Raw genomic sequence first — 21854 nt, 5'->3', positions numbered from 1 at the left:
AGAAAAACAACAAAATGTAGGTCGATTTGTGACAGATGTACAATACAATGCAATGCAATTTAATGTAATATATTATAATTATAACAAACATATGTTGGTATGGTACAGTTTTTGTAAGGATGCCAGGCATCTGGATGTATTATAGCCTAGATATGTATGGCTATAACTTTATTACATTTGGTTTTAATGAGTGCAAACACTTTTTTTCATTATTTTCACGTTTTTAATTTTTTTTTTAAATAATAAAGGTAATTTGTTCCCAAGTTGATTATTATAATAAGTCATCAATTAAGTTTTTTTAAATAATATGAAATGCGTCTCAACTCATGAATATTAATTAGTGCTGACGCAAATCGGAATCCTCGCAATGGGGAAGTGCGTGTTTTTGAATATTAATTATAATATGATGACGTTTCGTGGTAACCTTCCAATGGTGACTGCACAGCTTATGAATATACATCAGCCAACCCTCCCGCCCAGCAGGATTGGTAAATTGCGGTGAATATGCGGTTTAACTTTTTCCTCCTCAGAGCTGCGCGAACCGTCCCGTCTTGTCATTCCGCAACAATGGGCTCAGTGTGAAGCGACAGCAGTGCCAGAGTCTGGCACACATCGACAAACACCATCTTTTTTATTCGAACTGGATTTATCCATAAGGAAGATGAGTTTGGTTTCGGCTCTGGACGCGATGTATCAACCCGCGCAACTTTTGAACTGGGTTTATCTGTCGCTGCAGGAGTCTGAGAGCAACGCGGAGTCTGATGGGAACCACAGCATCAAACCCGCAGCGGAGGATCTGGATTCACATCTGAACTCCAGCATCATCAGCAGCTTCATTCATGAACGCACGGAGGTGATGACGTCATGACAGCCTCACTGATGCTGTCTGTCTATCTGTCTGTCTGTCTGTCTGTCTATCTATCTATCTATCTATCGACAGGAGTTCAGGTGAAACTTAGATGCATGTGGACCCAGTATAGTTAGTTACATTTTCAGGAATTTATTCTAGATGCATTATAAAAGCATGCATAAAACTTCTGGCGTCATCCACAGACACATTCACACTGCTTTCACTGACAAATTTTCTTCAGTTCATCCTCTGAGTGGCTGTCAGTGATGAACAGCAGAAGTTCTGGGTTAACAAGCACACTCTGTTGCTGTAGAGCTCCATCATGTGCAGAGAAATGTGTGTTTGGTCCTGAATGGCTGGTTTCAGTGGAGTTCAGCTCTGTTTGACAGCTCTTTTCTCTGTTCGGTTTGAACTGTGAAGACTCAGGTCAGCCTGAACAGTTCATCTGCTCTTTACTGAGCTGTTCACTTACAAATTACTGTGCAAGTGACTAGCTTACTGGCACTTCTGCTTATGATAATAATGCACAATCCTTTCAGTAACAAAAACGTACCATAGTATTAAAATTATATGAATATGACAGCAATAATTCAGTACCATGGTGAATAAAAATACCATACCATCATTTAAACAAGTTTTATGTGTGTATTAAGGAATTATCACTTACTTTGGCTTTACAAATCACAGATGCACCAGGCCAAATGGGAAAGACTGAATGAAAATCCAGAGTTTTTGCTTAAGAGATTTGAAGCTTTAGTGGTTTGGCTCCACATAAACAATGTGGAAAAAACATCTGAGTTCAGCGTTTTTATTATATGTGCATAAAATCTAGGTTCTGGATAAGAATTTATAAAGATATATGATGAATGAATATCCCTGATGCTAATTAGAATTACACATGTACGTAATGTTGCATGCTACTTTTGCATAATGCAAATATATTTTAAATATTTGTCATTGCATATTGCATGCTATTAACTATGTTGTTTACAGTATATACTGCTTAATATATAGGCAGTTGGCTAATATTTCATTCTGAACAGCATGGACAATCTCATGAGGAAAAGGTTTCGGAGAATCATGTGGCAAAGTCTGTCTTCCTGAGGAAAACGGAACATTCTCTCTCACACAGATCATGTGCAGAAAGGAAATCAGAGCAGAAAACCACAGAAAACAATTATAAACAATCAAAAACAGAAATGTTTACACAGAGGGAATCATTGGCAGCTTACATTTACATTTTAATATCAATAAACAACTGTCTTTAACCTTTAAGCAATACTTTACAGTGATTTTACAATGTATTGACACCTATTGGCAGTTTAGAAAAAAAGCTTAGTAAATACTTGGAAAAAATGTACAGACTGAGGGCATGTTAAATAATCTATAATAAAATAGTAAACAAAAAAATTAAAAACTAAAATCATTAAAAATTCTGTTACTTAAACTAACTGAAATAAATAAAATATATATAAAAAAATTCACTTCAGCTAGTTTCTAGACAACATTTCTCATTTTTGTTTAGTTTAACTTGAAGTACTAAAATAACAAAAAAATATATTTTACCAGTTGCATTCCCTGGGAATCAAACCCATAACCTTGTGATCACATATTTTTGTTTAATGTGTTTTTTCTCTCTGCAGACTCTGTGTAGCCGCTTATATAAGGGCTCGTCTCCCTACGGCTCTTTAAACAACATCGTCGAGGGTTTGAGTTTACTGACGGACAGTTTCTGTGACCTTTCGCTGACCTCTGAACCCAGAAAGCCCTGCAAGAAACCTCCGCCCAACTACCTGTGCCATCTGTGCTTCAATAAGGGCCACTACATCAAAGACTGTCCACAGGTAAACACTCACTGCTGCAACTACAACCTGCTCACCTAAACCTGTCAATCAACATGCATGGATATTCTTTTTATTAGATAGTTTTAATGAAAATGTATAATTGGGACATTTTGTGGAGTTTACAGATTACTTTTTAAAAATTTGAAATCATACTATAGAACTGAACTGAATCCACCTAGCAACACCTTAGCAACCACCCAGAAATCCCTAGCAACTCATAGCAGCCACCTAGCAACACCCTAGCAACTACCTAGAACACCCTAGCAACCTCCTAGCAACAACCAGAACACCCTAGCAACTGCATAGCAACACCCTAGCAACCACTCAGAATACCTAAGCAACTGCAAAGCAACCACCTTGGGAACTACATAACACCCTAACAGCAACCTAACAACCACCCAGAACACCCTTGCAACCTCCTGGAAACCACCCACCCTATCAACTGCATAGTAACACCCTAGCAACCACTCAGAACACCCTAGCAACTGATTAGTAACACCCTAGCAACCACTCAGAATAACCAAGCAACTGCAAAGTAATCACCCTGGCAACTGCATAACAACATCCTAACAGCCACCTAACATCCACCCAGAACACCCTAGAAACTGAATAGTAAAACTTTAGCAACAATTTAGAACACCCTAGTAACTTCATAGCAACACCCTAGCAACCACTCAGAATATCTGAGCAACTGTAAAGTAACCAACCTGGCAACTGGAATAACAACACCCTACCAACAACCCAGAACACCCTAGCAACTTCATAGCAACGCCCTAGTAGCAACTCAGAATAACCAAGCAACCACCCTGGCAACTGCATAACAACACCCTAACAGCCACCTAACAACCACCCAGAACTCCCTAGCAAAGCATAGTAACACCCTAGCAACCACTCAGAATACCCAAGCAACTTTAAAGCAACCACCCTGGCAACTACATAACACTACCCTATCTGCCACCTAACAACCACCCAGAACTCCCTAGCAATGCATAGTAACACCCTAGCAACCACTCAGAATGCCCTAGCAACCACTCAGAATAACCAAGCAACCACCCAGACAACTGCATGACAACACCCTAACAACCACCCAGAACACCCTAGCAACTTCATAGCAACACCCTAGCAACCACTCAGAATAACCAAGCAACCACCCTGGCAACTGCATAACAACACCCTATCTGCCACCTAACAACCACCCAGAACTCCCTAGCAACTGCATAGTAACACCCTAGCAACCACTCAGAATACCCAAGCAACTGCAAAACAACCACCCTGGCAAATGCATAACAACATCCTAACCACCCAGAACACCCTAGCAACTGCATAGTAACACCCTAGCAACCACTCAGAATAAGCAAGCAACCACCCTGGCAGCTGCATAACAACACTCTAACAACCACCCAGAACACTTAAACAACTGCATAGTAACACCCTAGCAACCACTGAGAATACAAAAGTAACTGCACAGCAAACACCTCGGCGAATGCATAACAACACCCTAGCTGCTACCTAGCAACCACCCAGAGCACCCTAGAAACCAGTTCTGTGATAGCAGTGGTGTGATTATCTAACACTCTTTTACTGTAACTGACTTGCATTGCAAAACTTTACCCAGAGTTCATTGCCGCAAACTCCCCACCCGCATGAGGAGCCGTAATGAGCGCCAGATGAACCTTCTGTGTTTATGAAAGATGATCCAGTTTCTTGCCTTTCATGACATCATTGACTGTCGTAGATGAGCAAAAGCCCCCTCGACACCACATTCAGCCAAACACACATCAGTCAGCTGTGCGTCATAAGCTCCAGAAACGGAGGGGAAAACTTCATCTTTTATAGAAAAATGAAGTGATTTAGGTCTTTGTCCTTCATAAAATTTACCGTCACAGCATTTGAATTAGTCTCAGGTGACATGAGAGGAAAGATGATAACAAGAGAAGAAACAGGGAAGGACGCTCTTTCAACAGCTGTTACATACAGTATGTGTGTGCAGAGCAGAGTCTGTCTAGACATTAGCTTTGTTTAAATGAGTTAAAGGATGATTACATGACACCATGCCATAATAGACTGATACAATCAGATACAACAATCGTTTCTCAAACATTTATTACAGTATACACTGATTCACTTCAATGGTATGAGATGAACTGAATCAACTGAGTCATTTGTTTGATTAGAACTGGTGACTTTGATCATTCAGTTCAAGCGAGTCACTAGCAAAAACCAGATCAAATTGAAAGACACATTCATTTTTGAATTTGACATCGCGACAGTGACGATTCACTGTTTTGAAGCACTCAATTGTGAATCGCTTGATTCAGATCGGGACTTAAAAACGCAAATCGTGAATCAGTTGATTTAGATTGAAACATCGCACATCATAATTCATTTGTTTCATATTGCGAATCATTTTGTGAATTGAATGATTTGCGATCCACGCTCAGATTTCTTTGAAACGATGGTTTGCAAATCATTATTCAGATCATGACTTTGGACTATGGATCGCAAATCATTTGATTCATATCGGGACTTTAGATCGCATGATTTTCGCATGATCATGATTTATATTGAGACTTCAAGTCGCAAATCATTTGATTCAGATCGGGACTTCAGAGCGCGGATCACAAATCATTTAATTTAGAAACTTCGGAGAAGGTTTGTGAGTCATTTAATGAATTGAATGATTCACACTTCGCACTATGATTCCCTGAAATGATCGTGAATCAGTATTCAGATCAGGACTTTGGAGTGAGAATCACAAATCATTTGATTCAGATCGAGACTTCAATTCGTGAATTATTTGATTTAGATTGGGACTTCAAATTGCAAATCTTTTGTTTCAGATCGGGACTTTGGCGCACGGATCACGAATCATTTGATTTAGATCGGAACTTTCGAGCAGGTTCGCAAAGCATTTTGCAAGAAGATTGATTCACGGACCTTGCTTCGATATCTTATCTGAAACGATGGTTTGGATCGGGACTTTGGAGTGTGGATTGCAAATCATTTGATTCAGATTGGGACTTTAGAGCACAGTTTGCAAATTATTTGATTTAGATCGGAACTTCAGAGCGGGTTTGTGAGTCATTTTGCGAATAGATTGATTCATGATCCGTACTTCAATTCCTTATCTGAAATGATGGTTTGTGAATCATTATGCGGATCGGGACTTCAGAGTGCGGATCGCAAATATTTGATTCAGATCGGGACTTTGGAGTGTGGATCACAAATAATTTGATTTAGATTGGGACTTCAAATTGTGAATCATTTGATTCAGATCGGGACTTCAGAGTGGGTTCGTGCATCACTTTGCGAACAGATTGATTTGCAATCCATGCCTCGATTCTTTATCTGAAACGATGGTTTGCGAACCATTATTCAGATCGGGGTTTGAGAGTGTGAATCGTGAATATTTGATTTCGATCGGGAAGTTGAGCAGCAGCACAAAGAACTCATGAATCTGTTGTTTGATCTCTTTATATTTAAAGAGAGAACTATAGTTTCCAAAGTCGGACATGATTTTCAAGGGAGCAGAATTTAGTAGAGATGCTATGAATTGTCCTTACCAATATCCAGACACTACTAAACTGACCTCAGCAGTAATTTTGATCTGCTGTTTTGTCTCACACATCTCTGCTCCAGGAGAAGGTGGGAATTTTTCATCCAGACGTTTAGTTGTTTTTGTTTTGCCTGCCCACCTGTCAGCATCCGTCTCACTGAAACCCAACACTGAATCACAGCTGGACACGTCTGGCCGAGCCGCCGAAAAAGACCAGAAATATACAAGGCGACTCCTTATGTTAGCTTTGCACAGTGGTTTGTCTGCTTTAACATTTTAAACATGCAACATATAAATGTAGCTATATATGGCTATTAAACTGTACTTTGCAATGCAATGCAATGCAATACAATGCAATAAAATAATAAAATAAAATTCTTAAATGTATTAATTAAATTAAATTATTAAATTAATTAAATTAAAATGTATTAAATTAAAAAATATGTATAAAACATCTTTGTTTTTGTGTTGTATATATATAAATATATATATATTTAAGGCTTTACGGACAAATATTTTTTAAAAACTGAAAAAAAAAATCTAAAAAGCAGGTTTTCGTTAGTAGCTGGCCTATTTTCATCTCTAATTTGGATAGTTTGAAGTTCAAATCATCACTTACAGTTCAACTATGTAACCGCCTAACTGGTGAGTAACTTTTTATTTACTCGCCAATTTTACTTGGCAAGAGTTAGTTTTGGACCCTGAATACAGTACTGACACAAATCTGTTCCTTATTAAAGCAATGAGTCACTGACATGGTAAACTCTCTCGTGACCTTCCACAGTATGTTATATTTTAGCAGTAATCCTATAAACCAGTATCTTCTTTCCCCGAAGTGATCAAATATACCTGAAGAAGTTTAAAGTGCTGAAGACATCTGTTGTTTCTGCAGGTAGTCGTGAAACTGATCCTAAAAATTCAATTAGAAACATACTTCACACAAGTACGTGAAACACAAACACTTCTAGCTGCACAAGCACAATGTTAATATGTTGGGTTGTTACAACATATGGGTCTTTCAAAGTAAAGCAACAGATTGAATGTTTTACTGCGCAAGTTATTTAGACATGTAGCTAGATATTTAAATAACAGCATCTGGTTTAATGGCACAGACATTTGTCTTGAGTACTATAGTGCAAGAATGCATATTAAAGCTGGGAAATGCATCTGCATTTGTTTACATGTGTAAAGTATGTTTCTGTCAGTTTGCATGAAGTTTAACTGATCTCATTAAAGCATCTGAACGTCTATTAAATCTCTGGGTGTAACTCTATATAGAGACCAGAATATAAGAGAGTTTTAAGTAGTTTCTGTTGACTGTAAGCAACTACATAACAATATACTAGCAAACAGTTTTGCACAGTGAATTTTAATGGAATAGTTTACCCAAAAATTAACATTTGCTAAAAATGTTCTCACCCACAGGTCATCTAAGATGTAGATGAGTTTGTTTCTTCATCCGATTTAGAGAAATGTGTCATTGCGTCACTTGCTCACCAATGGATGTGAATGGGTGCCGTCAGAGTGAGAGTCCAAACAGCTGATAAAAACATCACAATAATCTACAAGTAATCCACACCACTCCAGTCCATCAGTTAACATCTTGAGAAGACAAAAGCTGAAAAAAATCCATCAAGACATTTTGAACTAAAATAAAAGTCCACAATCCATAACACTTCCTCCAGTAAAAGTGATCTGGGCTGAATCAGGAGAAATATCTGCACAGATTAAGCACTGTTTACAAGCCAAAACAGCTCTAAACAAATTTGTGGCTGGATTTTGATGTGAGAGACAACAGAAGATTTGGAGGAAGCATTATTATGGATTATAGACTCATACTTTGGACTAAAAATATCTCAAGTGTGGATTTGTTTCTTACAAACATGCAGCTTTTGTCTTCTCAAGATGTTAACTGATGGACTGGAGTGGTGTGGATTACTTGTGGATTATTGTGATGTTTTTATCAGCTGTTTGGACTCTCATTCTGACGGCACCCATTCACATCCATTGGTGAGCCAGTCATGGAATGCTACATTTCTCCAAATCTGATGAAGAAACAACCTATCTACATCTTGAATGGCCTGAGAGTGAGTACGTTTTAGCACATTTTCGTTTGGTTTTCTTTAACAGATTATCACATTTCAAACAAACATTCTTTTTTATTCAGCCAAACCACTCTGATAATGTAAAACACCATCTGTGTGGGGAAACCCACAGAAAATCTGAGCCAGAGCACAGAGAATGTAAATCTGTCATGCTGTGGGACGGACAGGAATGACATTAGTGGGTGTTTGACTGAGACATTACTGTACTATAGATACTGTCAGGCGTCCAACACCATAAAAATATCATAACAGCATTTCATATGACTCATGCCTTAAAAAAATATCTTAATTCATTTTTAAAAATATGTATTTTAATATACCTGCAGAGCGACTATAAAAACAGCAAAGTTTAAGAGCATATATATAAAATGCAATATATAATGCATGCACTCACAGTTTGGCATTATTGTAAGGCTGGTTCACAGCCATCAGTGATTTAATTTATTGCATGTAGAGCAAATGTTGGCAGTGTTTTTTGGACATATTAAAACATTTAAAACGTGCTATTGAAGAATAACCAAACAAATAACCATGAAGCATTTTTAATGCATGTTTTATTGAAGTACTGTATCAACATTGTCACAGATGTTTCTGTTAGCGATTATGGTGTGGAACAGATCAGATCATTTGATGCTGGAAGATCTCAATGATATCTAGCAGAAACGAAAGAGATATTAAAATCTCATTTGTAATTCTCTTGATGAGTTACTTAACCTGTGAAAAGTTAGAAATACACTAACATTCAAAATATTTTTGAGTCTCTTCTTCTCACCCAGACTGAATTTATTTGATCAAAAATAAAGTAAAAATTGTCAAATATTATTATAATTTAAAATAGCTGTTTTCTATGTCGATATCTGTTAAAGTGTAATTTATTTCTGTGTTCAAAGCTGAATTTTCAGCATCATTACTTAAGTCTTCAGTGTCACATGATGCTTCAGAAATCATTCTAATATGCTGATTTGCTGCTCGAGAAACATTTCTGATTATTATCAATGTTGAAAACAGCTGTGCTGCCCAATATTTTTGTGGAAATCATTATACATTTTATTTTTTAGGATTCACAGCTGAATAGAAAGTTCAAAAGAACAGCATTTATTTAAAATAGAAATCTTTTGCAACACTATACATGTCTTCACTGACACTTTTGATCAATTTAATGCGTCCTTGATGAATGCATATATTAAAATCTTACTTTACTAAATGTACTTTCTCTAAATTACTAGTGCGTGTGAGTGTAGCTCAATAAAGTTAACCTCACTTGTCTAAAACAGAGCGTTCATGTTCTTTAATGAGAGGCGTGGACAGTATTTGATGGGGTTTGAAAAGGGCTTATGGGAAATCTTAAACTGACACTTAAACATATGGCTCTGAATTACAGGCACCTTGTCAGATTTCCATCGCGAGCCACTCCCAGCGTGCACTGCAACAGCTTTAAGAAATGCATCATGGGACGTTTTAAGCTCATATAGTATGAGCCACACCTACTTATAAAAACATAGTATATATTTTACAATTTGCTTATGAAAATAAGAGCTTGTGCATGCAAAACAAAAATAATTAGCTGTATGGTCACGCTGAGTGGATTTTAAGCATGTTGCTATGTGGCAATAACATTTACAATTACGGCATTGACTACAATGATTTCAGCATCTAAAATTAGTAGTAGTATAGGTCTAAACAATTGAAAACAATGACAGATTTGGTTTTCCTCATAGAAAATGTTGCATTATTAGCGTCCTGAAACATCAGTACAGACGTCTCTGCTGCACCAGCTGCACCGCTGCCAATGCAAACAGAGCAGAGCGAAGACATTTGGGTCTGTTAGGGAGGAATAATTGAGCACATGTTCTGCACTGGATCTCACGAGAGCCCGGGCTCGGCATTGTTCGCTCTGATGGGCTCCAGATGGTGGAGAGCTGGCGACAGCCAATCCGCACGCAGAAAACCTCCGCTGAGGAACTCTGGGAAAACGAGGCTGTGAGGCACAAGGTCCTTGGGCAGTAAATTGAGGGCGTTTGCAGAGAAACTGTGAGCAAGGATAATACGCCTAAAACAAACACCTTCAAGTATTTAACTAGCGTAAAAAATTCAGATTTTGTTTTGTTTGTCTTGATCGAAAGATCGAAAACTAACCAACACTGACATCATTGCAATATGATACAATTGCAGCTGGTCTGTTTTCATACAGCTGCTTTAACACATTTAAAACAGTTGATTGTAGGATTGTTGTGAAAGAAATTGATATTTTATTCAGCAAGGACACATTAAATTGATTAAAAGTGACAGTAAAGACATTTATAATGTTACAAACGATATCCATTTCAAATAAATGCTTTCTATTCATTTGTGAATCTTGAAAAATAAAATGCATGACGGCTTCCACTGAAATATTGGCAAGCACAACTGTTTTCAACATTGCCAATAATCAGAAATGTTTCTTGAGCAGCAAATCAGAATATTAGAATGATTTATGAAGCATCATGTGACACTGAAGACTGAAGTAATGATGCTGAAAATTCAGCTTTAGATCACGGGAATAAATTATATTTTACCATAGATTCACATAGAAAACTGCTAGTTTAAATTGCAATAAAATTTCACTATTTTACCATATTTTTTAACAAATAATTGAGCCTTGGTGAGCAGAAGAGGCTTCTTTCATAAACACTGAAACATGTTACCGACCCCAAACTCTGTGTGTGAACACGATGTTGGGGAAAGTTACGTTTAAAAGTAGTAATGCATTACAATATTGCGTTAATCCCTAAAAAAGTAACTGATTACGTCAGTTACTTTATATGGAAAGTAATGCGTTACATTACTTGAGTTACATTTGCATTACTTTTAAAATATTTTCACACTGTGACACTGAAGATGATTTTTAGATATTTTCTTGTAAATTAAAAAGTAATGTGTTACTTTACTAGTTACTTGAAAAAAGTAATCTGGTTACGTAACTCGTGTTACTTGTAATGCATTACCCCAACACTATATGAACATATACATCTATAAGATGCAGGAAATGAGCAGAGGAATCTCTGACACTCAGTCCCTTCTGGATTACAGCATGTTTGTGTGTGATTTGTGTGTTAGGACAGTGGAAATAGTGAGTGAGTGTCTTCAGCTCTGATAGGCTTTGTGTTTCCTCCAGCAGGAAGACATTGTGCAGTGTGTGTATGTGTACAGTATGTGTGTGTGTGGAGCATTGTCGTATTATAGAAGACAAACTTTCATTTAAAAATTACACTAGAACTGTCATGCATCCTAAGACTGAAATTCATTTTGCTGTTGACATCAAAAACTGCATCCAATTAATGTAATAAAAAAGAAAATAATAATAATATTAATAAAATGTGTAATAAAAACTATATGGACATTAAAAAAACAAATAAACCTAAAGTGGCAACATGAAATCTAAAAATAAATTCTAATTTAAATTTTTATTTTTTTTCTAATTTAGTTTATCAACGAAAGTAAAAATAAGTAAAAGCATAAGTAAAAATATATATAAAAAACTAAACAGTATCTCATTGAGAATAAAATAACAGGTGTTGTAAAATTCTGAAGGACAGTCAGTTCAGAATCACTTTTGCAGATGCTTATATCAGTGAATGTTTGGTGATCTTCGGTTATGATTCAACACATCAATCTGTCCGGTTTACTATGCACTGTAAACTATCATTTAATCTGAGTTCAGTGAATGAAAACGGGCTTGGACGCTCTGAAGGGTGTGTGTGTGTGTTTGACTCACATTTCCAGCTGCTAATATTTGGTTGTGTCTCAGCCAAACTCCCACAGCTGGACTCGATGATGATGATGATGATGACGGCTCCTCCAAAGTATTCATCATATAGAGCAGGGTTACAGGGGCCCCTGAGTGGCCCCGAGGGATGCAGAGAATAAACTCTTAGAGCTCAGAATCTGCTCTGTAAAAAAGGAATCGTTGAGAGAATGTAAAAATTCAATGCAATTTGATGCATTTTAAATTTTAGGTTCTCTGCTGTCTTAAAAATCAAATTTAGTAACATTTCTTTGTTTGAATGTAACATTTCAACAATTTAGTAACACTTTGCCAGTAACATTTAAACAATTTAGTAACACTTTACCAGTTTGAATGTAACATTTAAACAATTTAGTAACACTTTGCCAGTTTGAATGTAACATTTAAACAATTTAGTAACACTTTGCCAGTTTCAATGTAACATTTAAACAATTTAGTAACACTTTGCCAGTTTGAATGTAACATTTCAGCAATATTGTTACATTTAAAATTCTACTCTCCTTTGTGCCTATTCAAAGCCTCCATGCGTTTCTCTAACCATGTTTAATTTTTTTTCTATCTTTCTTTCTAATCGTCTTTTGAAGACAAAAGCATGACTTGCAGTAGATCATGGTCCGTTTTTTATGCCGTATGAATCACAGTGTGACGGTTCCGGGTGTTTCGGGGTGTGAGGCTGCAGTTGTCTTTTATGTGGCTGTCAACATCTTCATTTCATTCATTTAAATTTTAGAGATTGTTGGTGGTCAGAAAAACAGACGAAAACGCTCACATTCCAGCCGTGATTACAGACCACTGAATAAACATCTCCTCCCTCCAGCAGCGCTTTCATGTTACTGTTGCATCACAATTCAACAACGCTCCAGCCAGCCATCCTCCAAATCAAGCAAACATGAAACTACAGTATTTTTTATTTTTTTGAAAGAAAGAAATAAACACTTTTACTTAGTAAGGATGCATTAAATTGATTGAAAGTGAGAGTAAAGACATTAATAATGTTACAAAAGATTTCTATTTTAAATAAATGCTGTTCTTTTGAACTTTCTATTCATCTGCGAATCATGAAAAATTAAGTATATGACAGCTTCCACAAACATTTTGGGCAGCACAACCATTTTCAACATTGGTAATAATCAGAAATGTTTCTTAAGTAGCAAATCAGCATATTAGAATGATTTCTGAAGCATCATGTGACACTGAAGACTGGAGTAATGATGCTGAAAATTCAACTTTGATCACAGAAATAAATGACATTTTAATAGATATTTACACAAAAAACAGCTGTTTTAAATTGCAATAATATTTCACAATGTTTACAGTTTTTTTGATCAAATAGATGCAGCCTTGGTACTTTAAAAAGTTCTCTCTTTTACCATTAACACTCACTGGTTGGTGCTAAATGCATTCTGGGATACCTGACTGCCTCAGGTTTGCCTTGTCAAAGCAAGAACACATCCGGCTAGACGTGAACTTTGAATTGAACAATCCTTGGGCAACAACTGAGTACAAGTCCACAAGAACACAAGTACAGGCTGGAACGCATTTTGAGGAAACAACTTCTGTCTTCTCTTGTGCACAAGACAGTCCTGATTGAAAAACTTTGGTTTTAAGTTCAGCCAAGTAAGCCTTTTGTGTGTCTAGTTGGTCGTGGTTAATTCTCTGTGTGTTTTGCTTCTTATGTTTCTGTATGCTTTATAGTAGAATGACTCTTAATACAATTTCTTCATTGGCTTGCTTTATATTATGCTGCTGTCTTAACTCGTTTGCATTGAGTTTGAGAGCTCTTAAAGACGCAGGTCTTTAACCAAAAAGAAGCAGAGTGAGGACAGTGGAAACTAGGCCTAAACTTGATGATTGGATTGCATTTGGATTTTTGATTCATCGCTCTGCATCATTCAATAGACATTTCTACAATTTCTCTTCATCTTTGCAACTAACACAATGGATATGAATCTACAGGACATTCGGATTACTCTATGAACAACAGGACAAGGGTCAGATAAGCTTTTCTTTTTTCCCCTCATTTCCAAACAACAGTGACAGACTTGCATTTATTCCAGAATAAAAAACAAAAAACACTGCACTGCTTTCATATATAGTACTTTTCACAATCAGCTGGCGACAAAATTAAAAAAAAAAGATGTTCAGTTGCACAATTATTTAAAATTGTTTCTCAAGTGTTGTTGTGAAGCAGCAAAGTAAATCAAATAAAGGGTAAAGTAGCAGGTGGTTTACATGAGTGACGTGAGAGGATCAGATGTGTCTGATTAAAGTAGAGCAATGCCAGTAATCATAATCATAATCATACCCACACAGGCCTGAACCCGTCCAACACTGAGGGGCAAATCAGAGCTCTGGACAACACCAGCATTGGAATGATTAGAAATGCAGCATGAATGATTTCAGAATCCTCAGTGATCCTGATCCAAATGCAGACACACTAACCATGACTGTACACTCCTAATAACCACAGAAAAGACATTAAATGCTGCGGGATCCCTGTCATGCAGCTTACATTCGATTATGAAGCTTTATCCACTTAAATTAGCGATTTAAATCTGAAACAGACCTGCTTGTGAAAGGCAAAACTGACTGGAGAAAAAGACAGTTTACACTGATATCCACTGCAGTGCCTCCTGAGAATGTTACATTTTGAATTCCATTTGACAGTTAAGAATGTTACTTTGATGTTACATTGAACATTCCAATGCAACAGAACTGAAACAATGTAACAGTGCACTCAGTGCAACATCACAATACTGTAACAGCGCAGGGGTTTAAAAACATTATTACATTAAACATTAAACCATTTTAAAGATTAAAATTCTCACACTTATGATAAAATATTGTGAAACATTATTAGAATTTAAAAAAGTTGTTTTCTATGTGAATATCTGTTAAAATGTAATTTTTTTCTGTGGTCAAAGCTGAATTGACGCTTCAGAAATCATTCTAATATGCTGATTTGCTGCTTAAGAAACATTTCTGATTATTATCAATGTTGAAAACTGCCCAATATTTTTGTAGAAACCATCATACATTTTATTTTTCAGAATTCACACAACAATAGAAAGTTAAAAAGAGCAGCATTTATTTAAAATATAATTTTTTTGTAACATTATAAAGGTCTTTAATGTCATTTTGACCATTTTAATGCATCATTACTGAATTAAAGTAATAAATAAATAAAAAAATAAATAAATCTTACCAACCCCAATCTTTTGAATGGTAGTGTTTACAATGCTGCTGAATTGTCTTCCTTTTGTATGATTCTTGTCTACTGATGAACTAACCATGTTTTTTTTTTTTTTGTTTGACCAGGCTCGTCCTAAAGGAGAAGGTCTGACGCCGTATCAGGGTAAGAAGAGGTGTTTCGGCGAGTACAAGTGTCCCAAATGCAAGAGGAAATGGATGAGTGGAAACTCATGGGCGAACATGGGGCAGGAGTGCATCAAATGCCACATCAACGTCTATCCTCACAAACAGGTGAACAGATGCTCAAAAACAGCCTTTAGCAATCAGACATTAGATCTGGTTTTTAGCTACAATACTGAAACATCCTTAAAAATAGTTTATAGTTTGTGTTAATATTTTGAATTCTTTTTTAGATATTTTATTTTGTTTAGATAAAGTTTTAGTCATTTTGTGATTTTTATTTAATATGTCTATTTTATTTTATTTTATTTTGTTAAACTAAACAAAAATTAGAAATGTTATATTGCCAGCTATCTAAAATAAAATAAGCTTAGGGATTTTGTTTTATTTTATTTCAAAACAACAGCATGTTTATTAATATTTGACTCTAATAATATTGCTTTTAAACTAAATATTTCAATTTTATTTATTTGTTATTTTTTTGTTTTCACTTTAATTTTAGTAAATTTATTTTTGTTTTATGTAATTTTGTGTTTTTGTCCTTTTATAGTTTGTATTTATTAGTTTTAGTTTATGTAGTTATTTTAGTACATCAGCTAAACAAAAATGATAAATGTTTCCTTGGCAACTAGCTGAAATAAAATAAGTGTATTTTAATATTATATTTCAGTGTTTATTTTTTTTTTTTAAAGTACAACAATATTTTTGGTTTTATTTTTAACTGCAACTATAATAACCCTGCCTTAAAAAAGGTATTTTAGCAAAATGACATGAGATTTAACAATTAAATTATTGTTTACCCCACTGGTGTAAATCTAACAAAAGGTTTCTGCTTAAACAAAAAAAAAAAAAAAAAAGGTTAATTGTGCAATTTTACTTCTCAAGAAAACGTTTCTTGCTGTAAGTATGTTTAGATATTTTTACTGGAAAACAAGACAAACATACTGATTTCTGTGCTTTGTTTTCCGTCTCGTCCATATAAACACAAACACATCACTGCTGATGGCTCAGGAACCTCAAGGGCCTCTGGGTGAATGTTTGGACCATTTCTGGTCGCTTTATTGAAGCACAATAAAGTACAAAATGAGCTGCAAAAGAACATCTAAACCGACTGGAAACAGTTAAAGCTGAAGAGCATCTGTTAGTTATTAACTGGAGCAAGAGAACTAGACAGCACTTCACTGAAGAAAAGACTGGTAGATGTAATATAGTGTACTTTTGGCTCAAGATAAAGCTACTTTTGTATGAAGTTCTGAACTTGGTAGAAAACATTTGATGAAGCTCTCTTCAACACTCCTGACATCTCTTTTTCCATTAATGTTCACCACATGTTCTTCTGTTTTTAAAATGCACATCATTGCTTTTTGACTTCTGATAAACGCTTTCCTCTGATTGTCAGCGTCCTTTGGAGAAACCTGACGGTCTGGACGTGTCGGACCAGAGCAAAGAACATCCTCAGCATCTGTGTGAGAAGTGTAAGGTGCTCGGATATTACTGCCGTCGCGTTCAGTGACCTCCGACCCCCAAAAACGCCCGTCACGTCCTCATCACCTCGCTTTAATTTGACAGTATTCACTCATTCCTAACTGTGCTCCAGGTATATTCAAATGAAATGTTGTCAGCAATGTTTGTGCATGTAGGGGTGTGCGATATATATTGTCTGCGATAATGTCGTAATTTAGTTTTAACGATGTTCAATTTGACATTATCGAGTATTTTGCAAAAACAATTCAAAACACCTACAGAGTGCAGGGCACGCATTACGTGAAGTCTAGACTAGACTTTAAAGGGGTCCTATTATGCTCTTTTACAAAGTGTTGATTTTGTTTTGGGGGTGTACTAGAACATGCTTTCATGCTTGGTGGTTTGAAAAACGCATTATTTTTAACATAATTTACATTATTACAATACATTTCTCCCAGCCTGGCACATAAGGCTCAATTAGTTCCAGGTTTAATGAAGGCCCGCCTTCCGAAAAACTAAATGTGTTGTGATTGGTTAGCTTTCCCACTGATTGGCGATTGATTGGCGAACAGCTTAGAAGGTGTTTCAGTACTGCCACGCCCCTTGTCGAAGAAGCAATTTCCGTGTACAACTGTTAGCGCAAGCTAGATTAAAGTGATTCTTATGTTTTAAATATGGATATTTTTCTTACAAAAACGCATCGATTTACTACCTATATTAACCCCCTGGAGCCTTGTGAGGCAAATTTTATTATAGATGGATGCATATTATTGGACTTGTTTTGGACTGATGAGGAGAAACACCCGTCTATGCCGTTCTAAAGCTTGGGAGTGTCAGGATAAATTTTAATATAACTCCGATTGCATTCGTCTGAAAGAAGGAAGTCATATACACCTAGGATGCATGGAGGGTGAGTAAATAATATGCTACAGTAGTGTTGGGTCCTGTCGTCAGCCTGCGAGATCACCGATACATGATATTATCGTGCTAATGTATTTAATTATTTACATACTTAGTTTCATTGTCCGAAACCAGCTCCAGAATAAGACTAAAAGCAGCCTAACATTATCAAAGGACTTCGTCACTGATTAGCCTAGCCTATTCTAGTGCAAGTTTTAAAGGGGTCATCGGATGCCCATTTTCCACAAGTTGATATGATTCTTTAGGGTCTTAATAAAAAGTCTATAATATACTTTGGTTAAAAATTCTCAATGGTTGTGTAAAACAACATCCTTTTTACCTTGTCAAAATCAGCTCTGCAAAAATCATCCCATTCTGGTCGAGGCTGCTTTAAATGCAAATGAGCTCTGCTCGCCCCGCCCCTCTCTGCTTACTGTGGAGAGACGAGCCTGTTTACTTTAGCTGCGTTTTGCCACTAAACTTGCTAACTAGCTCATTATTAGGTAAGGCGATTGCAAAGATTCATAAAAAAAACCCTTTTACTCACTTCTGCTGTAAGTGAAGCTGGATCACAAATGATTCGTGTGAACATGGACGGATATATGTAGATCAGTAGGCGCATTCCCTTCACAAACAAACGTAATCCACTGCATCTTTAGCAGCTCAGATGTCTGGAGTAAATGACAGCCACTACGTTCATTATTACATCCAGCAACACCTCAATTGCTCAATTCTTGTCTAACTTACATCCCTGCTCCAGCATCCAAACATGAAAGTTGGACTGTTACAGCTGATCTGAGGTAAAACGCTCATGTCAATCGACTATCGTGGGAGCGGCCTCTGTGGGTGTGACGCCACAACAACAGGCATCTGAGAAGGGCTCAATTTGAAAAAGGGAATATTATTTTTACAGATTAATTAAAAACCACTGCATGGATTTTTATCATTATAGGGTAGATTTGTACATACACTGACAACACACATTAATGTTCAAACAACATGTAAAAGTGAACTTAGCATCCGATGACCCCTTTAAAAAACACTCACGTTATAAGTGAAGCTATCTACACTGTATGATGAATAAATCTCTTACCACACACTGCACACGTCTGCGGCGCGTTACTGCTCTGAAGCGGCCACTCTAGTCAGTGCTCGTGTTTATACCCGCTACGCCACGGCTCGTTGAACCCCACCTCGTCCCTACCCTCCCGCCAACAATTCGAATTTCCATGGGCGGGATTTAATTTAATGATATTCTAATTGGCCGCGTTGTGACATCTTTGCATGCCGAAAACAAACGTTGTAGTCCAAAGGAGCTGTTTGTTGTAGTTCTTGAAAAGGGATTTTTAAAAACGAAATATCTCCTTTTGGAGTGGACTTTGAGATTTGTAACTTTGTAGATCTTTTTTATGCCCAAAGATACACACCACACACTGACTAAAATTCAAAAAGTGAAAAAGCATAATAGCACCCCTTTAACAATGCGTTCTTTCACTGCATAATTCAGTCTATTACAATAAATTTAGAATGGTCACAAATTCAAAACATGGGAACAGAAAATGTATAGTTTATTCCACTTCATGTAGTTAATCAATATCAATATCAATATAGCGTGCCATTTTCTTCTTCAAAAATGACTGCGATTGCAAATGTGATATTGATTTTTACAACAGTTCAAAAGACAAGAATTAAGATACTTACGTTTTAGACACTATATTGCCTGTTTTTGCTTGATTTCGCCAACAAAAATCATTCCAAACACAGTAACAGCACTGTTTTGCATCTTTGAGTATCATGACGGTGTTCGTTCCTGAATGAATCAACCGTTCAAATGATTCGGTTCAATCGCAATGACTCACTTATTAACTTATTACTGGCGATTTTACTTTCACATTTAAAGTATCTTTTTATTATTTAAATAATTTCAAATATCAGTATTCAACGTTTTATGTTTAAAATATCAAGACATTATTTGTGCATTTGTAACTACAGGTTAAATGCATTCATGCCCTGCATTAAAAAGTGTGTAAATACATCTAAATGCCACTTCAGATGCAGCTTTTGTATTTCCTGTGCATTGCAAAGACAAACTTTGCTGATACTGATTTAATTTGCTTGGTAACAGCCCAAATGTAAGAATTTGACTCAAAAGATAATGCGTACTTTTAGAAAAAAAATGGCTTTTTAAAGGTTAAAATGCCCATAAATGGTAAAAATCAATTTAAACTTATTGGAAAAGATTCATTTCTAATCAGTGTGAACTGAACACCACACAGAACAATATCAAAAAATGTAGGAGTCAGCTGTCCATGATACCAGCACAATAATACACTCAGCAAAATATTGTCTAATTATTGTTATCTATAAAATCCCAGAAAATATTGAGATATTATTTTTTGTTAATATTGCACACCCCTATGTGCATGTCATACAATACAATCTGTATTAAAAATCATTTAAATTGACCCTTAATTCTCATTTAACATATTTTAATACATCATTCAGACTGATATTTGATATCAGGTTAGTTGCTGTGAATTCACATGATGTGAAAATGTGAAATATTTCTCTAAAGCATTTCATAAAACACATTTCAGGGCAATATTTTACCGACAGGGCATCAATGTCAAATGAATTCGATGTAAAGTCTGGACTATTGAAAACTCTGTACTGTCACTGACTCATTCCTGTTTTTCAGAACCCGTTTAACTTTTTAAAAATAAATACTCAGTATTTACACAATAATGCAGTGAAGTGGTATTCAAAGATCTGATGTTAATCACTGAGTGAGAGATCGACACAAAATCCACTGATAATCAAACACTCACTGTTTGTGCTGCTAATTTCCCTCCAAAATGATGTCACTTCCTGTAGGGGGTGATGTCATCAGGGAAATTTGAATTTACAAAAGACTAACAGAATGGAAAGTGATATTGAGGACATGAAAAAAACTATAAATTGATTAATAATTAAGAAATAATGTTGGGATTCAAACATGTTAATTACAAAAAGGAAAAAGGACATTTCTAAATTGTCAGTAGTTTTTTTTTTAAGATTTAAAATTCACCTCGTAAGAACTTTATTTGAATTATTATAATCAGTGAAAACTACTATGTTTTGCATTTTTAAATTGTGATTTTCCAGCATAAATAATGGTGATGAGAATATACTTCATGACCTGATCAGCCTTCTGCTTATTAAATGCATTAATATCTATGAAATATTCTCATTTCGATGCTGTATAAGCTACGGTTTGTCAGTGTAGTTGCCCAAAAAGCTTTCCAAATAATTCCAACGCCGTAGGATGTTTTTAACAATGCTGTTTTTGTGAATCATTGATTTTTAATGAAGCTCTTATTTTCTACATTTTGCATATTGTGTGATTTTATAATGCATTAATCAAGTGCCTGTTTATCACAATGATATCTGTGTATTTGGGTCAAAATATGAACAATAATAGTGAAAGCAATAGAGATCAGAACATTAAGAAGTTTACTTCGTTAATTAATGTGATGTTTATTCTGTTCTGAATGAAGTCTGTGCCTGTGCTTTTGAAAAAAAGTGCCTCAAAATGCATCTGAAAGACGCACAGATGATAAAAATAGGTGTGAGTGGTCTGAAAGGATAAAATCTAATGTTGAAAATGAATACCAGAAGTATTACTTTTATGGTCTTTTGAAATATCTATTGCTGAATCTGCATGTGCATGTGTGTTTTCAAATGTAAAACCAGTTTTTAAGACTGAAGTGCATTTGGTTTGAAGCACAGAAGTGTGAATGCAGATTCATACACGAGGTTCATTTCATCTAAATGGTTGAAGATCTTATTAAAGCACTGCATGAATGAATGACAGTAAATCAGACTGTGAAATATTATGATCATATGAAGGCAATGTGCCATTAATAACCTGTGAAACACAGAAATGTGCCTTATATTCCTTTTTTTAAGAGCAGATCAAACTGTAAATACAAATAAACTA

At 35.8% G+C, this 21854-nt stretch overlaps 1 protein-coding gene across 1 annotated transcript; it reads left to right on the top strand.

Moving 5' to 3' along the window:
- The first annotated feature begins 503 nt into the window (after positions 1-503).
- LOC127174402 (zinc finger CCHC domain-containing protein 24) lies at positions 504-21853 on the top strand. The gene is made up of 4 exons (XM_051124827.1): positions 504-853; positions 2494-2694; positions 15458-15622; positions 16911-21853. The coding sequence occupies exons 1-4, from the start codon at positions 662-664 to the stop codon at positions 17022-17024; spliced, it is 672 nt and encodes a 223-aa protein (XP_050980784.1). The 5' UTR covers positions 504-661; the 3' UTR covers positions 17025-21853.
- The last annotated feature ends 1 nt before the right edge of the window (position 21854 follows it).

The sequence above is a fragment of the Labeo rohita genome, chromosome 12 (genome assembly GCF_022985175.1).
Source record: "Labeo rohita strain BAU-BD-2019 chromosome 12, IGBB_LRoh.1.0, whole genome shotgun sequence".
NCBI classification, from domain to species: domain Eukaryota; kingdom Metazoa; phylum Chordata; class Actinopteri; order Cypriniformes; family Cyprinidae; genus Labeo; species Labeo rohita.
This window is presented reverse-complemented; position numbering and strand designations above follow the sequence as displayed.